Here is a 19,481-nt window from a genome sequence, read left to right as displayed (position 1 = left end):
TTCTGAACTTAAATTTGATTTTTAAAGCAAAACGTATATTAATTAAGCCAATTAAAATGCAGTTCATCATAGGAATATTTCCCATATAAGCACGTATTTGAGTTGTTTTTTTTTCTGTCTGCTAATTGGACGAAATTCCGCTTTAATTTCGTTTTTCCATTGTATTTGCGATGCGCGCGTAAAATGTTGCTAAATAAATGAATTATGGAAGTCAACAACATTTTACAACTGCAAATGAAGTTAGTTTCTGTTTTTGCATCTTTTCTTTATTACACATTTAATTATATTATATATTTAAAGTCTATTTAAAGTTAAATGAAAAAAAAAATAACATGTTTACTCGGACCTTAAATACGCGGCGACCTTTGAGTGGCTGACGAAGAAGAGGAGGAGGGCGAGGAGTAGGTGCACGGGGCGTGTCTGTAGGTGGCATTTCACTGCGATTTAGAAATGGAAAAATGCTGTTCGTGTGTTGTTCAGCTAAAATGGCAAGTGAACCGCAACGCGCCAAGCAAAATGATAGCCAGCGTTAATAAAGAGTTTTTACTTGTTGATGGCTGAGCCACAGCAACAGCAACAGCAACAGCACAGCCAACAAGCAGCAACAATCACAACAACAACAACAACAACAACATGAACGATGAAACCGTTTATTAAAGTAGGGAAAACTTAATGTGTGTTCGTTCACGCTTAAGTAAAACCGAATCGAAAACCAGAACAACAGAAAGCAAAAGAAAATAATTCAAAAAGAAATCAAAATATGGCAGGACGACGAAACTTGAATACTCTTTGAAGAGAAAGGGCTCTGAGGGTGTTTGTTGTATAATATGAGCATTAGGAGTGTGTTTTGCATAAAATTTAAAAATATAATCAGAAATATAATTTTGAATGCTACAGTAGTATCCGGCCATAACGACTCCTCTTCTGGTTCCCAAACAAACTTTAATGAGTAAATGTACATATATGACTATAGCGGCTTCCGGGTATAACTGTACTGTACTTGCATTTGAATTCATTATTAAGAGTTTCATTGATTCTGTTACGAGCACAGCTGAAACTCGACCTCCCATAGTGTAGCTGCTCCTCTGCCTCACAAACTGCATACAGTAGTCAACATACCCCGCACAGCTGTGCACATAGGAGAACAAAAGAGCTAAGCAGCAGCCATCCAGCTATTAGCCACTTGGCCAGAACAGCAGCCCCTGCGAGTGCATTCGAGTGCAACGAGCTGCACTATGCGGGCGCACTAGCCTTTAACTTAGTTAGTTAGCTTAACTTAGTTGCCCGAGCAGAGCGCTGCTGCATAGAACTATAAGCGGAATGTCTAAAGTTTTACTGTTCATATCCTGCCTGCTGGCTGTGGGATGGGCGCATGGGCTGCCACCGGCGGTGCAGCTGGGTGGTGCAATTGTCGCAGCTGTCGAACAGGATGCGGAGCAGCAGGAAGAGGAGCTGGCAGCAGCAGCCACAGTCACGGAGCAGCGCTGGCTGCAGTCAGCAGAGCAGCAGCTGGAGCGAGTGCTCAGCGGCGAGCTGAGCGGCCAGCAGTTGAGCCAGTTGCTGGGCAATTGGTCAGCCGAAGGTAGGCAGCTGGAGGTGCAGCACTCGTCCACATCTCATCTGCGCTTTCGCTCATAATTAACATTTTCGTTTTGGCTAGCTCGCGGCAAGCATCACAAACACAAGAAGCTGATGAAGATGCTCTTTCCGCTGGTGAGCGCGGCGTTGCTGGCCAAGTTTATATTGCTGCCCTTGATCTTGAAATGGCTAACGGCGCTCTCGGCCTCATCATTTGTCATGGGCAAAATAGCGCTGGCTGCCGCCGGCCTGCTGGCCTTGAAGTCCATGATGAGTCCAACGCACGAACGTCTGGAAATTGTGCACGCCTCGGCGCCAACAATCAAGAGCTACCATGGCGATCTATCCTCGAGCGGCAGCAGCTGGATACCACTTAGACAGCACTACATACCGCTGGGCGTGGCCAAGGACTCGTATCGTTACGATAATAAGCCCTTCCTATAGAGACTAGATCTGTTTTAGTGTTACTCTCTGTGTTAGTCTTAGCCAATAATAGGCCAATGGTAATAAAGCCGCATAACTCTTCACCTGCGCCTGCCTTCCATTCACAGTTAATTAGCACGCGTCCAAATGCTGTTACGTGGACCCCGCCGTCTGACCGAACAGAGCGGCAATGCGGCAATGCGTCAATGCGTGCACAGAGCCGTTATGCATAAAACGAAAAAACGGTTTATTGCGCATGCGCGACGGCCAAGACGACTTGGCCAAGACGAACTTCCGCAAATGTGTGTTGCAATACAAGTGGTAAACAGGTAAAAAAAAACACAAAGGGCTTATGTAAAAGCCCAAGCAAAGTCAATAAACAGGTCGTCACAAATCAATCAGCATGCAGCAGCTGCAGTCAACCACTTGGGTGGCTCCGCCAGCGAGGGTCGTCACCAGAGTTTTCACTCACTCGGCTAATTACTTTACGTAAGCCCTGTCAGAAAGAAGAACTGGAAGTTATCCAACAGTCGAGTGAGAATGCCGCCACGAGTCATGGACTGTGGCCATAGTAGCTATGCTTGGCTCTTGCGACACACAAGTGAAAGTTGTAGGGCGCGCAGTTAATGGTTAAAAAAGAAGACAACACACAGGCACACACACACACGCACGCACATACAAGCCAAACACAATTGCAGGCAGTTTAACGCCAACACCAAAGTCGCATGCTGCCCGCGTATCTAACAAATCGATCAACAAGGCGGCGCCCCTCTTTTTTCTAGCTTCAGAAAATAAACAGGTAAAAGTGCGGCAGACGACTGCGACGTCGGCTGTCAGATACCCTGTGGAGAGAGACTAATAGAAGTGGAACAACTTGTTTCTCATTTTAATTGCTTATTATTAGTTGTATTTGTTCTTTAAAGTTTTAGAACTTTATTTCTATTCATTTCATATTTTTATTTATTTCTATTTTGTATTGTATTTAAATTAATATATTATTATTATTTCATATTTTTATTTACTTCTATTTTGTATTGTATTTAAATTAATATATTAATATGGGGTAGTTTATTATTGAGATGGTAATGAACGTAAATATTATTATCTATATATCGATACCCAACAATATTTTCCTTATAGACAATTGCTAACTTAAAGTTTTTTTTTTCTGTCTGTTATATATGTATATTCTCACTACTTAAAATTGGCCTTTTCTTCTTTATTTTGTAGAAATATTATTATTTATTTATTTTTATTTTTTTATACACATATATATTTTGAAGACAAACGATATCTTTTTTAATGCATATTTTATTTATCTCCTTATTTATTTTATTTTATTTTTATATATTTATTATTATAATTTTTTTTTTTTTTTTTTAATTGCGAAGTTTAGTCTTGAAACATTCATATAATTGTATTTATTGCACTTGCATGTGTGCTTACATTGAAAATTGAATACAAGCACATATTTCTAATAATATTGCTATTAAACAGAAAACAAGAGAAATTCATGTTACATATTGGCTGCCCTAATCAGAAGATCCCCTTCGGTTCTCATACTTCTCATACAGGCGGGTGTTGTCATCGTCGTCGTGAATTTTATCGCTTCAGTCGCATCTCGGTCTGCGCGGCTGACAATATTCTCGGCATAGTCGGCGCAGTCGGCGCTGGACGCTTCGATGAGTGCGCAATGTTTGCGACTCTCACGGGATTACTTAACCAGACCATTTAGCATAGATACAGCAGCAACAGCAACAGCAACAGCCGCAACTTTAGCTTCAAGTTGAAGTATTTGTTGTTTGAACATTTGTGTCATCAATTTCACTTTCTTTGGGACTTGGGCAAATGGGTTAAGGCAAACAACGCGCTGCCATTGTCCGGCCCTTGGCGCAGCTCAGTCCGGAGCCCTGTGAAAGCGCATGCACTCCCACAGGGAGGAGATGTTCCCAGTGCTTCAAGCCAATTGCTAGGCCAACAGTTAACCACAAAGTGAATTGAATTCGTCAGCCAGTCCATGAATTTTTCAACAGACAAGAGCAGGCCCAAGCCCTAAAATAAAAGGTCTGCCCCATGCAAGAAGATAACGCTGCACTTTCTCAGACGACGACGATGACGCCGTCGACCAAGACAACGTCTACGCACAATATTGACAATTCATATTTGCGCAAATGAAAAGAAAATCAATTTCACCTCTCGGTATTTACGCGTTTAACCCAAAAACGTAGCAAAACACATTTTTGTACTTTGCTTTTCTTTTTCTACTTGCGACTTTTAGCTTTATTTCGTTTCATGCACAGTCGAAGGTGGGCAACACCTTTAACCTAACAGAGCAGAAGCTCCTTTTCTGGTGTGGCTGAATACTTGAAAAAAAGAGGGTAGACATTTGACTTGAGAGGCCCCAAGAACACGTAGAGGACAAACACAACACAAATATAATGGGCCTCATCCATGATTTATTGACAGTAAAATGTTGAAGTTGATCAATAAATGTTTACCGAATTTAGGAAAATATTTATATTTAATAAGTATATGATAATAATACACGAAAAAGGAAGAGAATGAGTTCCAGCATGTGGAAAATATTCTTCTGTCATATCAATTTCATCTATAAATTAGATTACTTTCTCGAATATGTATCTTATATATATATTTTTTCTATTTGGTCATAATGTCCAAAAAGTTCCTCGAGGAGCATCTGCATTTACATAACTGTTCCTATGTAGACTTATCGGTCTGGCAAATCGATATGTATTTATTATACATATATGCATTGCAAACACGCAATTGGGTCAATAGAACGCACGCTGAATGCCTCGCTCACAGCGGTTGGCATTGCCAACTTGAGCTGCGAAATATGTCTGGCTAATTTCAAAAGTAAACTTGGCAACAACAAAAAGATGATTGTGATTTGAAAGTAGCGGATAGCACTGCAGATACCCTGGAATGATGAATCTTGAGCTGGCAGTGTTGAATAATAAATTTCAGCTTATCAGCTGAAAGTAAAAATGGATTTGCGCGAAATTTTATGGAAAATTTATAGGCAAAACTGTATTCATTATACTAAGTATTTAAGTATATATAACAAATTCTGATTACCAACCCACATGAAATATTTTAGCATTACTTAATATGTGCTAAGCACAGTATAAGTTTTATGCATATATATTTTTTTGTTTGTCTGTATTTATTTTAAGCGCTAAATCTGTACAATGCAAGTATAGTACCTTAACAACACTGTTAGATTATATTATATAGAGCCTAACCTTCTGATGTACTCAGAAAACTTAATTTTTATTCAATATAATATATAGATAGTCAGCCTCCGGATGTAACGTCTTCGCCTACGAGTCTTGTCATAAAAATAACAAAATATGTATATTACAGGGTATATCAAGTACGACTCACTTGTAGAGCTGACCACACCCACAACGAAAGTATGCGGGCCAATTTGTTTTTGTTGTTTTTTTTTTTTGGCCACTTGTTGTGGCTAATTGGGCGATGCCAGTCAACAAATTGAAGCTTATGAGTTTTGTATAAATATATTTGTGTACATAGTATATATATAGATAGTTATATCTGGGACTGATTTGGCGCGTTAAAGGCCTTTGTAAGGCTGTCAAAAACGCATTATTTGCGAGAGCGAGACGGCAGCAGCGAGTGCAAAAGGGTTGGCTGACAGTTGTGCTTGGTAAAAAAGAGAAATTTCTATATGATTGGCATTTAGAAATTTCATTTGATTTGACATTTAGCCGGACAATCGATACAGAGCACCAATTCAATGTTAGTTATTGTTGTTATTGTTGTTATTGTTGCTGCGAGTGCAGGAGCCGGCGAAATCAGGTTTTTCTGATGTTCGCTGCAAATTGCAAAATTCACCGAAAATTACATAACTTTCACTCACGCTAAACGACGCCAATGAATGAACGCGAAACTGGACCGCAAGGTAAGCGAAAGATGATCGAAGCTAAAGGTTTGGCCGACGAGGGAGGTAGGGGAGGGGATCGTACAGAGGGTCGGACATTGGCAAGGTGAGTTATCATCAATGAATGTGCGTTGCGAGCATTCGAGGTGAGTGCGAGAAGCGGTGTGTGGCAACTGCTGAGAAATATTTGACATGCCGCAAGCTGCAAGCGAACAGCTCTATGCAAATGAGCGCAGCAGGTGAATCATGGGCCAGTCATGTGCTGCGCGGGTATATATAGGGTATATATGTGGGGTATGCCTAACGCACTTTCTTTTTTTTCGCCGTAGTAGTTGTTATTGTTGCTGTTGCCGTTGCTGTTGTTCGATTTTAGGCAGCTAAAACAATAACCGAAAATAAAGGCGCGTCACTCATACGCAGCGTGTGACAAGCCGACGCCCGTAGGCGTCAGCCAAATTCACAGAGCAGAAACCAAAAGCAACAACAACAATAACAGGAACTACAAATGAAACAACAACAACATACTTACACAGCATTTAGTGTCGCATATCGTTGTAATATAAATGAAAGTGAGTAAATTGAGACTTTTGTTTTTCTCCTGCTTGACTTTTTTTTTTTTTTTTTTGTTTTGTTTTGTTTTTATGATTATTATTTTGTGGATTTTGGCTTGTGAATAGTTTTGGCTTCAATAAGCTGCTGCTTTAAATGCTTTAAAAATGAAAAGTAAAATACAAACTGTGTTATTTCGATTTTTTATTGGCGGCATTCTTTGTATGAGATCTCATGTAGCTCTACGCCGGAGAAATGTCGGAATGCCGCAATGCGTGAGAGCTCAAAAAACGTGACAGAGGCAGGCAGAAAACAAAAAATAAAAACTAAAACAAAACGGACGATGAATCAGTTATAAACGTGTTTGAGCACATATCAATTAAATATGCGAAAATCTTAAGAAATACTATTTCGACTTTAGCATATGCTAATTGATTGTATGACATGAATTAGGCTAATCAATATTGCTCAAAAGTTTGAGCTTCATTTCGATTAGCTTCAAAAGCTGTCATATCCATGTGGAGTGTCTATAAGCGCTAATAAGTAAGCAAAAGTGTAGATAAGTGGGAATAAGTGGCTTGGACTGTTCGGGCTTTTGGCTATAACTTATTGACAGTGCTGCCAAATGTGAATGAATTGGCATAGTTGCGATGAAACACTGTGAACTTATAATGAATACAAATAAAAGGCATATAAAATATTCCATTTATACGTATTTATATATAGAGAAGGAGATGAACATATGATGTATATAATGAACATAATCTAGATATATATCAGGCATATAGGCAGATATAGCTCTATTTGCCAATCTTTTACAAAAAATTTTTTATATTTGCTGACCATAATCAGTTGCTTATCATAATTAGATATTACACAATTCCCATTGCAAATATTTAGCACTTCACTGAAGGCCTCAACGTTTCTCAATTCTCTATCAAATCGATGATTATGTGGATCGTAAGAGGTGCTAAACAATATTGCGGCGTGGCTCAAAGGGCAAACAAGAGTTGACCCATTTATGAAGGCGGCTAAATGCCAGGCTCAACAAAATATGCCGCAACCGGATCAATAAAGTAGCACACATACGTGTATAGCTGTGTGTGTTCGTATGTGTGTGTGTGTGTGTGTGCGTGTGTGTGAAAGCGGACGCTGCCTGGGAGGGCGTGTATCGATGCGCGCATTGCCATAATTACCGCTGCCCATGGGCTCAGCCAATGATGCCAATTGTTTGCACTCTGCCGGCCGCTCTTATTCGATCTCTAGGCACTCTTCGCTCCTCTGCCCAATCACACTCCCTCTCTCTCTCTCTGCCTCGCCCTCTCCCACTCTTGCGCACGCGCGCGCTCTCGCCCTAGCCAAGCGCAAGTTTCTCTCGGGCAGCGCTGCAGCGCAGCTCGACGTCAAGTTTGTGTTTGACGGATGACGACGTCAACGTTGACGTCGACGTTGACGCTGCCGAAAAAAGTCAGTCAGCGCGCGAGCAGTAAGCAGCAGCAAGCAGCAGAAGAAGAAGAAGAAATGAACATATTCACTTAACAAACAAGTTGACTTTATTTTTCCGTTGTCTTCTTTTTTTTCTCTTTTCTTGTTGTTATTTTTGATGTTGTTGTTTGGCCCGTTTGGGCCCGCTGTTGTTGTTGTTGTAGTTGTTTCTGTTCCCTAGATTTATGCATGTGCTCAGTGCCTTTATTTTCGCGTCACTTTTTTCACAATTTTTGGTTGCTTCCGCAGTCGCTGCCTCTGCTGCTGCTGCGACTGCGCGGCGGCTGCGTCTTTTACTTAATTTACTTAAAAATTGTTTTGTAACGTCAACTTCGACGCCGGCTGCGCAGCTGTCACAAAAGCTGCCGGAATATATAAGGCTAGACGTCTTCCAACTTCATCAAATTCATCTCGACCTCAGCAGCAACAGCAGCAACAGCAGCAGCAGCAACAGCAGCAGCAGCAGCAACAGCTTCCAGTCAACAGCCAAGGATTAAATCGCGTCGCGTGTCAGCAAAAGTTCTCGAACTAAAAACCTAAACGAAAATGAAAGTGTTTTCCATTGCCTGTGTGTGCCTCGTCTTGGCGGCCAGCAGCGCCTGGGCCGCGCCCAGTGTGCAAGATAATCGCGTCGAAAGTGATAACACGCTCGGACGTGCCGCCCGCTATCTGGGCGCCTGCCTCGAGAGCGATGACATGACCACCTGTCTGGCCGTCAAGGGCATTACCGCACTGAATCGCGCCGCCAGGAGCAACAACATTGAGCTAATCAATGGCGTCACCTTCCAGAGGTGTGTGTGAAAGTGAAATATTGCAAACGAATTGTCGAGTGCATTCGCATTGTGTCTTGCCTTGTCTTGTCTTGGCTCCGAGTTCAGAGTTCAGAGTTCAGAGTGTTCTAAGTTGTGTTTTCTTCATGCCCGTTGCAGAGATCCCGCCAGCCCCGTGCAGCGCAGCGGCAAGTCCCTCAGCGAGCAGGACATCTATGCTGAGCTGCCACAGAATGGCGATGAGCGCAACGGCCGCCTGGTCGATCTGGCCATATCCAGTGCCACCGACTTCCTGAGCACCCACAACTTGGAGTTCAAGCTGCCCGCCGAGACCACCCAGCAGGTGGCACGCGCTCTGGATGAAGGTACATAGCAATTCAATCAAAACAAAATCTCTGATCCACTTTCGACTAACACTGTTGCGACTCTCTGCTCTTCGTGTTCCGCTCCATTTACAGGTCGCGGCAAGATCAAGAAGATGATTGGCCCCATTGCCCTGGCCATTGGCGCTAAGCTGTTCGCTGTCATTCCCTTGGTGCTCGGCTTCCTCGCCCTGTTGACCTTCAAGGCCGTCGTCGTGGCCAAGATCGCTTTCTTCTTGGCCATTCTGGTCGGCGGCTCCCGCCTGCTGAGCGGCTTTGGCAACAAGTTCGGCGGCAGCGCTATCGGTGGCTACAGCTCGAACGCCTGGTCCGCCCCAGCCACCGCTGGCTGGAGCTCGGGCGCCTCCTCCGCCTATCCCTATGCACGCAGCATCACCGTCGACAATGCCCAGGAGCTGGCCTACGCCGGCCAGCAGCCGGAGCAGCAGCAGCAGCAGCAGCAGTAAGCGGACCTCGTTTCACTTCGGCCAACAGCCAGAAATGTGCCTTTTCTTTTTATTGAAAATCTAGCTTGTAGTAATTTATTCGAGACGTGAAGCTGACGCGTATTTAATTGCCTAATTTATTATTGTATAACACAACATTGCAAAAAACAGAGAAAGAGAATAAGAAGAAGAAGAAACACTTCACATTGTACAAGACACCAGCTAAAGAGTCATGTTAATAAAATCGATAAATACTTTAAACTTGGCCTTAACTTTCAGAGCGTATGACCCTATTAACTGTGGCCAAAACTAAAACTGTGGCAACACTTTCCCAAGGCACTCACAACTGGTTGCTAACTATTTATATTGTATATACATATACATATATATGTTTTTATATATGCGCTCGACTTTTAGGCAACTTGTTTTTGGGCTATTAAAACAAAAGTTTTTGGCCAGTTCTTGAGCGCCGACACAGAGCTGGCCACATGCCCAATTGATGTACGTATATATGGATATGTATATGTATGTGTATGTGTACATGTATGCGTGTGTGCGTATAGTATAGTTTGGATATTTTTGGCATTTGCCACGCCCCATAATTGAAATATTTCCATGTGGGCCTGGGCACATTAATTGCCGTCAACTTTCTACATGGCTGATGCGATCGAGCAAATGCGAGCATGTGCGACAATTTAGCTTTCTTTTGCGCAGATTTGTCAAAGATTTAGAAGCAATTGAAATAGAAAACGAGACTTGACTCGAAGAGAATGAAATCGAAAGCGTTGAAAGCGTCGCGCTGCTGCCGTCTCTAACGGGGCCAAAGCGCGCATTAAGCGAGCCGCCGGCTGGTGCATACCAAATATGGCCAAGTACGCTGGCCCCTAATAATAATAATCGTTTTTAATGCCATTCAATGGACGGACGGGCTAATGGGAGCTCCAAAGAATCTGGCACATAAGCAAATGGAGTCACGTTCCTTGCCGTCCCGGGGCGTGGCTGCTGCATGCCAATTGCGATCGGCTAACGGTGAGACGACACCCAATTGCCCAGCTCACCTCTCCACACCTGTCCACACCGCACCCCACCTCTCCGCCGGCATGGCAGTCGAAAGGAAATCGGGGCATTTGCTTATATAAAATAATAATATTCAAGCCGCTCGACGACGACTTCCCTTTCGTTTGGTCGTGGGACGTGCGTGAAAATATGGTCAAGAAATTTTTTGGCCATCGGCTGCGACTGTGCCCCATCGCACTAGCATACGCATAAAATTTGCATAAATTGTGAATGTTGCTGTTGCTGCTATATTTTGTTTTGTGTGTGTGCTTTGGCCCGTCGATTTCTAGCCACCAAATTGGACAAAGTGCGCCGCGCTGTGCCCGGCGAGCAATGGAGGCACGCGTTCGCATTGGAAAGGTATAAAACTGCGGCCCATTGCATTCAATTAATCACAAAGCAACTCCCTATCACAAAGCCAACAGCAGTGTGTGCTCTGAACGCATTGCTAAAGCCAAGGACTATCCAAAAATATCAAACCAATTAAATCGGCTAACGGCTCCTCTCCCCGTCCCAACTCAACCAATATTAAAATGTGCGCGAAATTCGTTTGTGTTGTGCTCGTGGCCAGCTTTGTGTGCGGCGCTCTGGCTCTGCCCTCGCAGGACAGCAGCGAAAAGGACTTAGTGAATTTGCTCAATAAGCTGGATAACGAGGATTCGATCCCATTGTTTGGCGGCCTGCGCATCGATCGCACCGAAACCGGTCGCAGCTTCGGCTCCGCCAAGGGTCTCGAATCGTTCGAGGATCGTGCCGAACGCTATCTGGAAACGCACGAGCTGAATCTCTCGTTCTCCGGCGATGAGCAGGATGAGAATGCCGAGAATGCATACAGCGGACGTGCCATGGAGGGTGAGTTGCCTCGTAAAACTGGGCGTCAACTTTCACTCTAGTTGGCAACTGTTTGCAACTGTTGCCATTTGTTGGCAACTGTTTGCAACTCAGTTGCTGGTGCAATTGACAGGCAATTTGTTGCAAGCACTTGTAGCTACAGCATTGAGCCTTTGGGCCTTGGCTGACTGCCAGACTGCTTGGCTACTTGGCTGCGTGGCCGTAAATTGCGCATACGCCGCGTGCACACAAGTATTTGCCGATTTATTGCTCAACTCGTGTTGCATACTTTGCAGCTGCAGCAAGAGCTGCCAATTTACTCACTCGACTTTGCATATTTATGGGCTAAACTAGAAATGGTTTTCGATTTCTCTCCAATTTCCACAGAGTCGCGCAGCAAGCGCATGAAGAAGATGCTGCTGCCCCTGCTCTTGATCTTGAAGCTGAAGAAGGCGGTCGTCGTCAAGGTCCTGTTCACCATCATCAAGTTCATCTCGCTGAAGGCTCTGGCCATCTCCTTCCTTGCCCTCATCCTGGCTGGTAAGTGCCTTGTGGCGGACAGTAACATGTGAGCTGTTTCATTGACGAATCACTCTGTGTAGGTGCCACCTTCTTCAAGGACTTGTTGGCCAAGAAGAAGGACCACATCACCACTGCCTACATTACTGGCAGCCCATTGAACGCCGAGATCGTGCACTCCGACTGGAACCGCAACGGTCAGGCCAGCGCTGCCGACTTGGCCTACAACCATTATGGTCTGGCTCAGCCCTTCTAAGCATTTCTCCACAATTCAATCCACCAAATCATCCAGGAACATTCCATTAAAATTTCTCCCGCTCTACACGCTGTCCCCTCCCCTTGCTGTCCCTTTCCTTCTTTGCCCTTCCCCTCTCTAAAGACTTAAACCTCCCACATGGCTAAACTTGTTGTAGTGTTGTAGTCAATAATTATTTAGTTTAACTTAGTTAGTTAGCTGCGACATACCAAAAAACAAAAAAAAAAAAGAAAGAAAAAAGGAAAAAAAGAAAAAGTAGAAAAGAAAATAAGAGGAGATAAATCAACGATGACAACCGAACATCAAATACGACTTCGCTAGCTCAGGATAACGCACACGGACTACATATACTAAATGCTTGCGCCATATTTATTGCACAATCAAACATGCTCTTCAAGCAGACATGCAGCTCAGGTTCACAAAGCAAAACAAAGCAAACAAAAAATATTAAAAAAAAAAAAAAAAAAAAAAAAAAAAAAAAAAAAAACGAACAATAATGAAAAGAAAACGAAATGTAATGTAATACTTAAATGTCTGCTAAAGAGCTTACTTATTAAGTATTTATTTTAATAATTTATAGCAATTGAATAAACATGATTCATGAAATGCAAATTTATTGCACTTTAATCATGGGCGGGTCATAAATTCTGCACGCAAGCTTAATGCAAGCCAGGCTAGAGATGATTTATTAAACTCTTTATTTATTGTCAAAGTCAGAATGAATGCTTGCACAAGGTGTGCTCGGTTTGAATTAGTCTGATGTGTAGAAGGAATAATAATATTTTCAATTTATTTTTTATTTTCTTTATTTATTTATATATTTTATTTATTTATTTTTTATTTTATTTTTTATTTATTTATTTTATTTTTGTGCTTAGTGTTGTTATTAACATAACCATAAACAATATTATTTATTTATTATGCAGTAATTATTATTATTAATTTTGTTTTCAGAATATTATTATTTCTATTTTCAATATAAATAATATTTAGTAATAATATAATTATATTTCGTATTTTTAATTGATATATAAATTTTTTTTATATATATTTTTTTTTCTTATCAATATTATTATTATTAGTATTATTATTATTATTATTATTATTATTTTATTTAATTTTAAAAATTTTTGTTATTTCAATTTTATTAACAGTAATATCACAACTCACAATTGTTGCCAATAGAATTCTCATCATCATTGCCATCACTATTATTAATATAAGTTATTTTAGTTTTGTTATTATTCCAATCAGAACTACTATTAGCATGGCACTTAGCTTAAGCAGCCGAAAATCCATGCCCATTTATGCTGCTCGGCTTCGATGACTCAACAACTGGGCCGCACAGCTTCCAGATGTGGCCGTATTAAAATGTTATTGGCAACAAAGCGTGGCAATCAGCCTGTTAGTTTAGTTGTCTGTTGCAAGCTATTAATTAATTAATGTACTTGGGACGGGGCACGCGACTTTTATCTGTACCATAATTATGCAGGTATTTGTGAATTTTCTTTTTGGCTCAGGAAATTCATTAAGCTGGGACCCACTGGAGCAGTCGGTGACAAATTTTAGCCGCCCGTTGCGCTACACTGAGCGCCGTGCCACAGACAGAGGAGGAAAGCGAAAGTGCCGCCCAGTGGCCAGGTTGGTTCGCTGCTTGGCTGCTTGGTTGGTTGGCTGGTCAGACTCAGTTGAACGGCTCTGGGAAGAATTTCGACCACAAATCGTGGTGTAATTAGAAAAGGTTCAAAAACAGCGGCCAACCTAAACCTAAATGCGGCAATGACTTTTCTTGGCGCTCTGTGCGTAGTGAAAGGGAAATGCCTATAAAAACCAAAGCCATAAAAATGAGTTGCTACAGTCACTCAAGAGCTTCACAAATCACTAGACTTACTTTCGCACACACTCATATTAGCCGAAAAAAATAAATAAAAGAAATACAGAATTATGCTGTTGCTCAAGACCTTGGAGTATCTGTTGTACTTGGCCTGGTTCTGTTTGCTTTGCAAATATGCAGAGGCGGCAAGCGTGCAGCCCACGGAGCCGAGTGTAAAGTACACGGAGCCAACCCAAAGGAATCCCGCAGTGGGCCTAAACGAGTGCGAGTCGGGCAGCTTCAGCTGGATGTGCCTAAAAATAGAGTTTGTGAAGATTATGGAACGTCTAGCCGAGCAGAAGGAGCTCAATGTGCTGCCGGGCGTGAGCGTGGTCAAGGATGAGAATGCCACAGAGCTGAAAACCTCCGAGCTGATGGCAGGTGAGTGCAGCTTAATTATTCTAAGGGAAGTTGTATATTCACAAATGGCTGCATATTCGCAGAGGTCGCACGCAGCTATCCCAGTGATCCGAATACGCGACTCAATGGCTATATCCTGGCCAAGCTAGAGAACATCTTGAAGACGCGCGTACTGCGCCTTCGCCTGCTGGACGACGCCAGCTTGGAGGAGGGACGCAAGCACAAGTTCGGCAAGAAGGGCGGCATGGAGGCTCTCGTCGCAGCCGGCGTCATGATGAAGGGCATGCTGATGGCTCTGGGTCTCGGAGCCATTGCCATGATGGCCGGCAAGGCACTGATGACAGCTCTCATGGCGCTCACGCTCAGCGGCGTGCTCGGCCTAAAGAGCCTGGCCAGCGGCGGTGGCAAATCCACCACATACGAGATCGTGGCGAAGCCCGTGTACACGTCCAGCCATTCGCATTCGGTTAGCCACGAGGACGGCCACGGGCACAGCGCCCACTTTGCCGGCGTCGGCGCTGGCGGCGGCAGCGGCAGCGGCTATGGCTACGGGGGATACGCGCGCGCTCTGCACCTGCAGCAGCCCAGCCAGCTGCAAATGCTGTAATGCACACACGATATATACTAGTATATAAGTTATTTATTGTATTTATTTAATTATTTATTGCGAATCAACCTGTACTCTTTAAGCAAATATCAATTGAGCAACACGCATACTACGAACTACCCTCACAAACGTACAAAAGCTGTGCAATTTATTTCCGACTGGTTAACAAGCATCATGAAATAATTAAATATCCTTTAAGCCCCAATTGCCCATAACGGAACATTTTGCTTTGGGCTTGTTCTCAGCGAACAGAGTCAGCAAACAGACATATATGTAAAATTATTCGACAATCTGAGTTGAACTGAAATTGGAGTAGGTTAACTAAGTGAAATGTATATGGTTAACTATTTTATTAGATTATATTTCCAATAGGTTATATGTGCATAAGGCTTAGGTAACAAGGCCTTTGTGTCAAAGCGCTGCGACTACTACAATACTCTATACTCCAGTTCAGCAACAGCTAACTCGGAGTTATAAAACTAAACAACAACAACAAATACATATATATAAATATGTATAACACATCATTGTCAAAAGAATTCCAGCAAATCAAACTGTAAAATTATAATAAATTATAATATTATTTTCTATGTAAGTCACTTATATAATTTTCAACCTAGTGCGAAAAACTGTTTAATTAAATTTTGATATTGATTAACAAATTTAAAGCGGCCAAAGAATAAAGGTTTGCGCACGTGTGAAATATAAATTGGCGACTTTTCAAAAGATTTAGTTTCACTTCTAACCCAATTCAGTTTTGTCATAAAAAGCCAGACGAAGCTCCACCTAGGCATCAATTCTTTCAGATCTTTCGCAGCACAATGAAGATCAATTGTAGTGGTAACAATATACAAAAGTTCCCTGATTATATATATCTTACTAATGTTTTCTTCCAGTAATATTCTTGGTGCTTTGCACAGCATGGATGTGCTCAGCAATTAAAGGATCTGCGCCGAAAGCCATTGAAAAGAACGTTAATGGCACAACAGAAGGCGATGACTTGGCATTGGATATGGTTTCAGAAGAAGATGAAGAATCAGATGATGAATCAGATGAATCGCCTTTGACCATCGACGATGTGGAGGAAGAACTAGCAAGGCAACTTGAAATAGCGAATGAAATAGAGCCAGAGACTCCCACCAATAAAACCCCACAGGCGCACATCAGAAACTCCGCCGCTCACGCTCATCATTCCCAACCAGTAGCCGGTCCTATGCCGTACTATGCAGCACCCGCTCCCATGACGTATGCAGCACCCGCTCCCATGACGTATGCAGCACCGGCTCCCATAACGTATGCAGCACCCGCTCCCATGACGTATGCAGCACCGGCTCCAATGCCATATGCCATGCCGTATTCGCAGTGCCCCTACAGTCAGCCGTTGTACTATCCGCAGCCCATGTATCCGCCCTATCCATATACACCCCACAATCACGTCGTGAAGGCCGCAATAGACCCCACGGATACAACTGAAGTAGTCAACATCGACCAGCTACTGAAGATTGCCAACTTCTGGACCAAACAAAATGCCACGGCGATCTACAACAAAAATGCAACCACAAAGGGTAGAAAGCGTTTTTCCATCAGGAACTGGATTAGAAATAAGGCCAACAAATATTCAACCGCTGCCCCTAAGATATAAATGGAAATTGTTCTAAAATGTTTTTTTTTGTTTAATATTGTGTTGCATTAAGTTTCATATTTTTATGTATCTTGTTCATTTGCTTTTTTATTTATTTACAATTGATATATAAAAAAAAAAAAAATAATAAATAAATAAATGAAATAATAGAGGTTTCGTTATAATAACTAACGATGGTTAAAATAAATAACTGTGCAGAGCTGTGAAACTGAATTTTACACATAACGAGTTTGCTCGAGTCAATCCCGCTAAATTTTGCAAGGTTTGAAATTGTATACACACAGAAAATCTGAAGTCTCTAGGTCTAATAGTATACAAATTATGCTTAAAACGACATAAATTTATCGATTATTTTAGATAAAAAGGTTATCGGCTGAGTTATCGAAAATAGATAAATTTGTCGATTATTCTCGATAAAAAGTTAGTTAGGATGAGTTATCGAAAAAAAAAAGATAAACTTGTACTGCGGTATACCCGAGTACGCATGCCAAATTTCAAGTCTCTAGCTCTTATAACTTCTGAGATCGGTTTGCTCATACGGACGGACAGACGGACAGGACTATATCGACTTAGCTCGTCGCCCTGTTCAAGAATATATATATACTTTATGGGGTCTGCGATGATTCCTTCTGCCTGCTACATACTTTTCACAAAACCAATATACCCTGATTACATCCATGACACTTACCTGATGGCCTCATTAAATTTGAATGTAAAAAATCGAAATTGTATAAAGAGATATAATTAAATAACTTATTTTCGATAAGGTTTTTAATCGATCAAAAATGGAATAAGTTATCGATTTGTTGTCAATGTCAATGGGTTCAATGGTTGTCAATGGGTTCAGGGTATAAAAATTTAAATGTAAGTCAAATAAAATAAACATAGCAAAAACTGTAAAATTATTATTATATACAATATTATTTATATCACTTCTTTAATTTAGAATATTGTGTGAAAATTTCATTAATAAAGGTCTGTGATATTAATTAGCAAATCGAAAGTGATCACCAGCCCGTAAATTGGCGAATTTCCAAAGTTTTTAATTCCACTGCTAACCCAATTTAAAATAGAAATCAGTTTTGTCATAAAAAGGTAGAGGAAGCTCCATCTGGGCATCAGTTGTTTTACAGCTCTTTTGCAGCACAATGAAGAATAGTTGTAGTGGTAAGAAAGTATATTAGTCCCTAGACTACGTTATATATATATTTACCTACTGTTTTCTCTCAGTGATATTCCTAGTGCTTTGCGCAGCATGGATGTGCTCAGTAATTCAAGGATCTGTGGTGACAGCCAGTGAAAAGAATGTGATCGGCACGGAAAAAGGTGATGACTTGGCATTGGATAAAGTTTCAGAAGAGGATGAAAAATCGGATGATGAATCAGATGAATCGCCTTTGACCATCGACGATGTGGAGGAAGAACTAGCAAGGCAACTTGAAATAGCCAATGAAATCGAGCCAGAGACTCCCACCAATAAAACCCCACAGGCGCACATCAGAAACTCCGCCGCTCACGCTCATCATCCCCAACCAGTAGCCGGTCCTATGCCGTACTATGCAGCACCCGCTCCCATGACGTATGCAGCACCCGCTCCCATGACGTATGCAGCACCGGCTCCCATAACGTATGCAGCACCCGCTCCCATGACGTATGCAGCACCGGCGCCAATGCCATATGCCATGCCGTATTCGCAGTGCCCCTACAGCCAGCCGTTGTACTATCCGCAGCCCATGTATCCGCCCTATCCATATACACCCCACAATCACGTCGTGAAGGCCGCAATAGACCCCACGGATACGACTGAAGTAGTCAACATCGACCAGCTACTGAAGATTGCCAACTTCTGGACCAAACAAAATGCCACGGCGATCTACAACAAAAATGCAACCACAAAGGGTAGAAAGCGTTTTTCCATCAGGAACTGGATTAGAAATAAGGCCAACAAATTTACAACCCCCGCTCCTGTTACGCTCTAATAATATAATAACTACTAGCTAAATTATTAAATTATTATTTCATAAATTTTTTGCACAAAGTAAATTAAAATATTCAATTCTTATTTGTGGAATTGATATCTCAAGTAAATGCAAATTTGATTTTTGCACCAACCAACACAAATCTACTCTATCAATTATATTAGATTTCTAGCATTGTTTATGCTGTTGCATGTTTTCTTTGACTATTTATAGTGCGAAGCCTTAAGTAGTGAGTGCCCCTCCTAGACAGCATATACATTCATTTTAGGCTTTATCTCTTCTTTATTCAATTTACTGCTACATCCTCCACTTCCTCCATGAGAGCTACACCTTAAAAGAAGCATGGAGTAAGGAGGCTCTTAGTATCAAAGGTTTTCTTTTATAATTTCACTTTGATAAATACGTTTACGACTTATCTATAGAGGCGTAGAATCAACAACAAACTATTTAAAATGTTTGGGTCATTAGCTTTGTCACCTCTAAATTAATTTATGATTATTAATCAACGAATGAAACTCATTAATTACACAATATAATTTGCATGTGTTTTTGGAGAGCCTCCTCTTAAGCGCCCATTTGTTGAAAATTCTTGCTTTACTAAAATGACAATGAAAATATATAAATAATTTTTTTTTTTTTTAATAAATGAGTTAAGGTAAACAATAAAAAATTGTGTTGTGTAAAAAAAAAAAAAAAAAAAAAAAAAATGAGCAAATCAACTGGTAACAACTGCAGCATACTTTTAGGCTTTCATAAAATGGGCGCTCTCTCTTTATGGGTTTTGTTCCTAAGCCCATTTCGCTGGCACCCAATGTTGGCC

At 41.6% G+C, this 19,481-nt stretch overlaps 5 protein-coding genes across 5 annotated transcripts; all 5 read left to right on the top strand.

Annotated features, from left to right (window-relative positions):
• Positions 1 to 1,229: 1,229 nt before the first annotated feature.
• On the top strand, positions 1,230 to 2,100 carry Osi13 (Protein). The gene is made up of 2 exons (XM_018006990.2): positions 1,230 to 1,582; positions 1,661 to 2,100. The coding sequence occupies exons 1-2, from the start codon at positions 1,321 to 1,323 to the stop codon at positions 2,020 to 2,022; spliced, it is 624 nt and encodes a 207-aa protein (XP_017862479.1). The 5' UTR covers positions 1,230 to 1,320; the 3' UTR covers positions 2,023 to 2,100.
• A 6,249-nt stretch (positions 2,101 to 8,349) lies between these two features.
• Positions 8,350 to 9,799, top strand: Osi14 (DUF1676 domain-containing protein Osi14). The gene is made up of 3 exons (XM_018000874.2): positions 8,350 to 8,751; positions 8,890 to 9,095; positions 9,189 to 9,799. Exons 1-3 carry the CDS (start codon positions 8,507 to 8,509, stop codon positions 9,557 to 9,559), a joined length of 822 nt encoding a protein of 273 aa, XP_017856363.1. The 5' UTR covers positions 8,350 to 8,506; the 3' UTR covers positions 9,560 to 9,799.
• A 1,173-nt stretch (positions 9,800 to 10,972) lies between these two features.
• Positions 10,973 to 12,812, top strand: Osi15 (DUF1676 domain-containing protein Osi15). Its single transcript, XM_018000875.2, has 3 exons — positions 10,973 to 11,446; positions 11,813 to 11,965; positions 12,028 to 12,812. The coding sequence occupies exons 1-3, from the start codon at positions 11,128 to 11,130 to the stop codon at positions 12,198 to 12,200; spliced, it is 645 nt and encodes a 214-aa protein (XP_017856364.1). The 5' UTR covers positions 10,973 to 11,127; the 3' UTR covers positions 12,201 to 12,812.
• Positions 12,813 to 13,372: 560 nt separating this feature from the next.
• On the top strand, positions 13,373 to 15,157 carry Osi16 (DUF1676 domain-containing protein Osi16). Its single transcript, XM_018007113.2, has 2 exons — positions 13,373 to 14,454; positions 14,517 to 15,157. The coding sequence occupies exons 1-2, from the start codon at positions 14,145 to 14,147 to the stop codon at positions 15,038 to 15,040; spliced, it is 834 nt and encodes a 277-aa protein (XP_017862602.1). The 5' UTR covers positions 13,373 to 14,144; the 3' UTR covers positions 15,041 to 15,157.
• Positions 15,158 to 15,800: 643 nt separating this feature from the next.
• Positions 15,801 to 18,792, top strand: LOC149270562 (uncharacterized). The gene is made up of 3 exons (XM_089462312.1): positions 15,801 to 15,880; positions 15,937 to 16,680; positions 17,913 to 18,792. Exons 1-3 carry the CDS (start codon positions 15,862 to 15,864, stop codon positions 18,659 to 18,661), a joined length of 1,512 nt encoding a protein of 503 aa, XP_089318438.1. The 5' UTR covers positions 15,801 to 15,861; the 3' UTR covers positions 18,662 to 18,792.
• The last annotated feature ends 689 nt before the right edge of the window (positions 18,793 to 19,481 follow it).

Source organism: Drosophila arizonae, chromosome 2, assembly GCF_054131065.1.
Source record: "Drosophila arizonae isolate 15081-1271.41 chromosome 2, UAZ_ARI_1.0, whole genome shotgun sequence".
Classification (NCBI taxonomy): domain Eukaryota; kingdom Metazoa; phylum Arthropoda; class Insecta; order Diptera; family Drosophilidae; genus Drosophila; species Drosophila arizonae.
The sequence above is the reverse complement of the archived record's forward strand: the minus strand, read 5'-3'. Positions and strand labels throughout refer to the sequence as shown.

Excerpts from the sequence above, each read along its gene's own strand:
- Osi13 (XM_018006990.2), top strand. The coding sequence starts at position 1,321 with ATGTCTAAAGTTTTACTGTTCATATCCTGCCTGCTGGCTGTGGGATGG. Across the intron at positions 1,583-1,660 it reads GGGCAATTGGTCAGCCGAAG|CTCGCGGCAAGCATCACAAA; the intron begins GTAGGCAGCTGG and ends CGTTTTGGCTAG.
- Osi14 (XM_018000874.2), top strand. The coding sequence starts at position 8,507 with ATGAAAGTGTTTTCCATTGCCTGTGTGTGCCTCGTCTTGGCGGCCAGC. Across the intron at positions 8,752-8,889 it reads AATGGCGTCACCTTCCAGAG|AGATCCCGCCAGCCCCGTGC; the intron begins GTGTGTGTGAAA and ends TGCCCGTTGCAG. Across the intron at positions 9,096-9,188 it reads GGCACGCGCTCTGGATGAAG|GTCGCGGCAAGATCAAGAAG; the intron begins GTACATAGCAAT and ends CTCCATTTACAG.
- Osi15 (XM_018000875.2), top strand. The coding sequence starts at position 11,128 with ATGTGCGCGAAATTCGTTTGTGTTGTGCTCGTGGCCAGCTTTGTGTGC. Across the intron at positions 11,447-11,812 it reads CAGCGGACGTGCCATGGAGG|AGTCGCGCAGCAAGCGCATG; the intron begins GTGAGTTGCCTC and ends CAATTTCCACAG. Across the intron at positions 11,966-12,027 it reads CCTTGCCCTCATCCTGGCTG|GTGCCACCTTCTTCAAGGAC; the intron begins GTAAGTGCCTTG and ends CACTCTGTGTAG.
- Osi16 (XM_018007113.2), top strand. The coding sequence starts at position 14,145 with ATGCTGTTGCTCAAGACCTTGGAGTATCTGTTGTACTTGGCCTGGTTC. Across the intron at positions 14,455-14,516 it reads AACCTCCGAGCTGATGGCAG|AGGTCGCACGCAGCTATCCC; the intron begins GTGAGTGCAGCT and ends GCATATTCGCAG.
- LOC149270562 (XM_089462312.1), top strand. Across the intron at positions 16,681-17,912 it reads AACCGCTGCCCCTAAGATAT|TGATATTCCTAGTGCTTTGC; the intron begins AAATGGAAATTG and ends GTTTTCTCTCAG.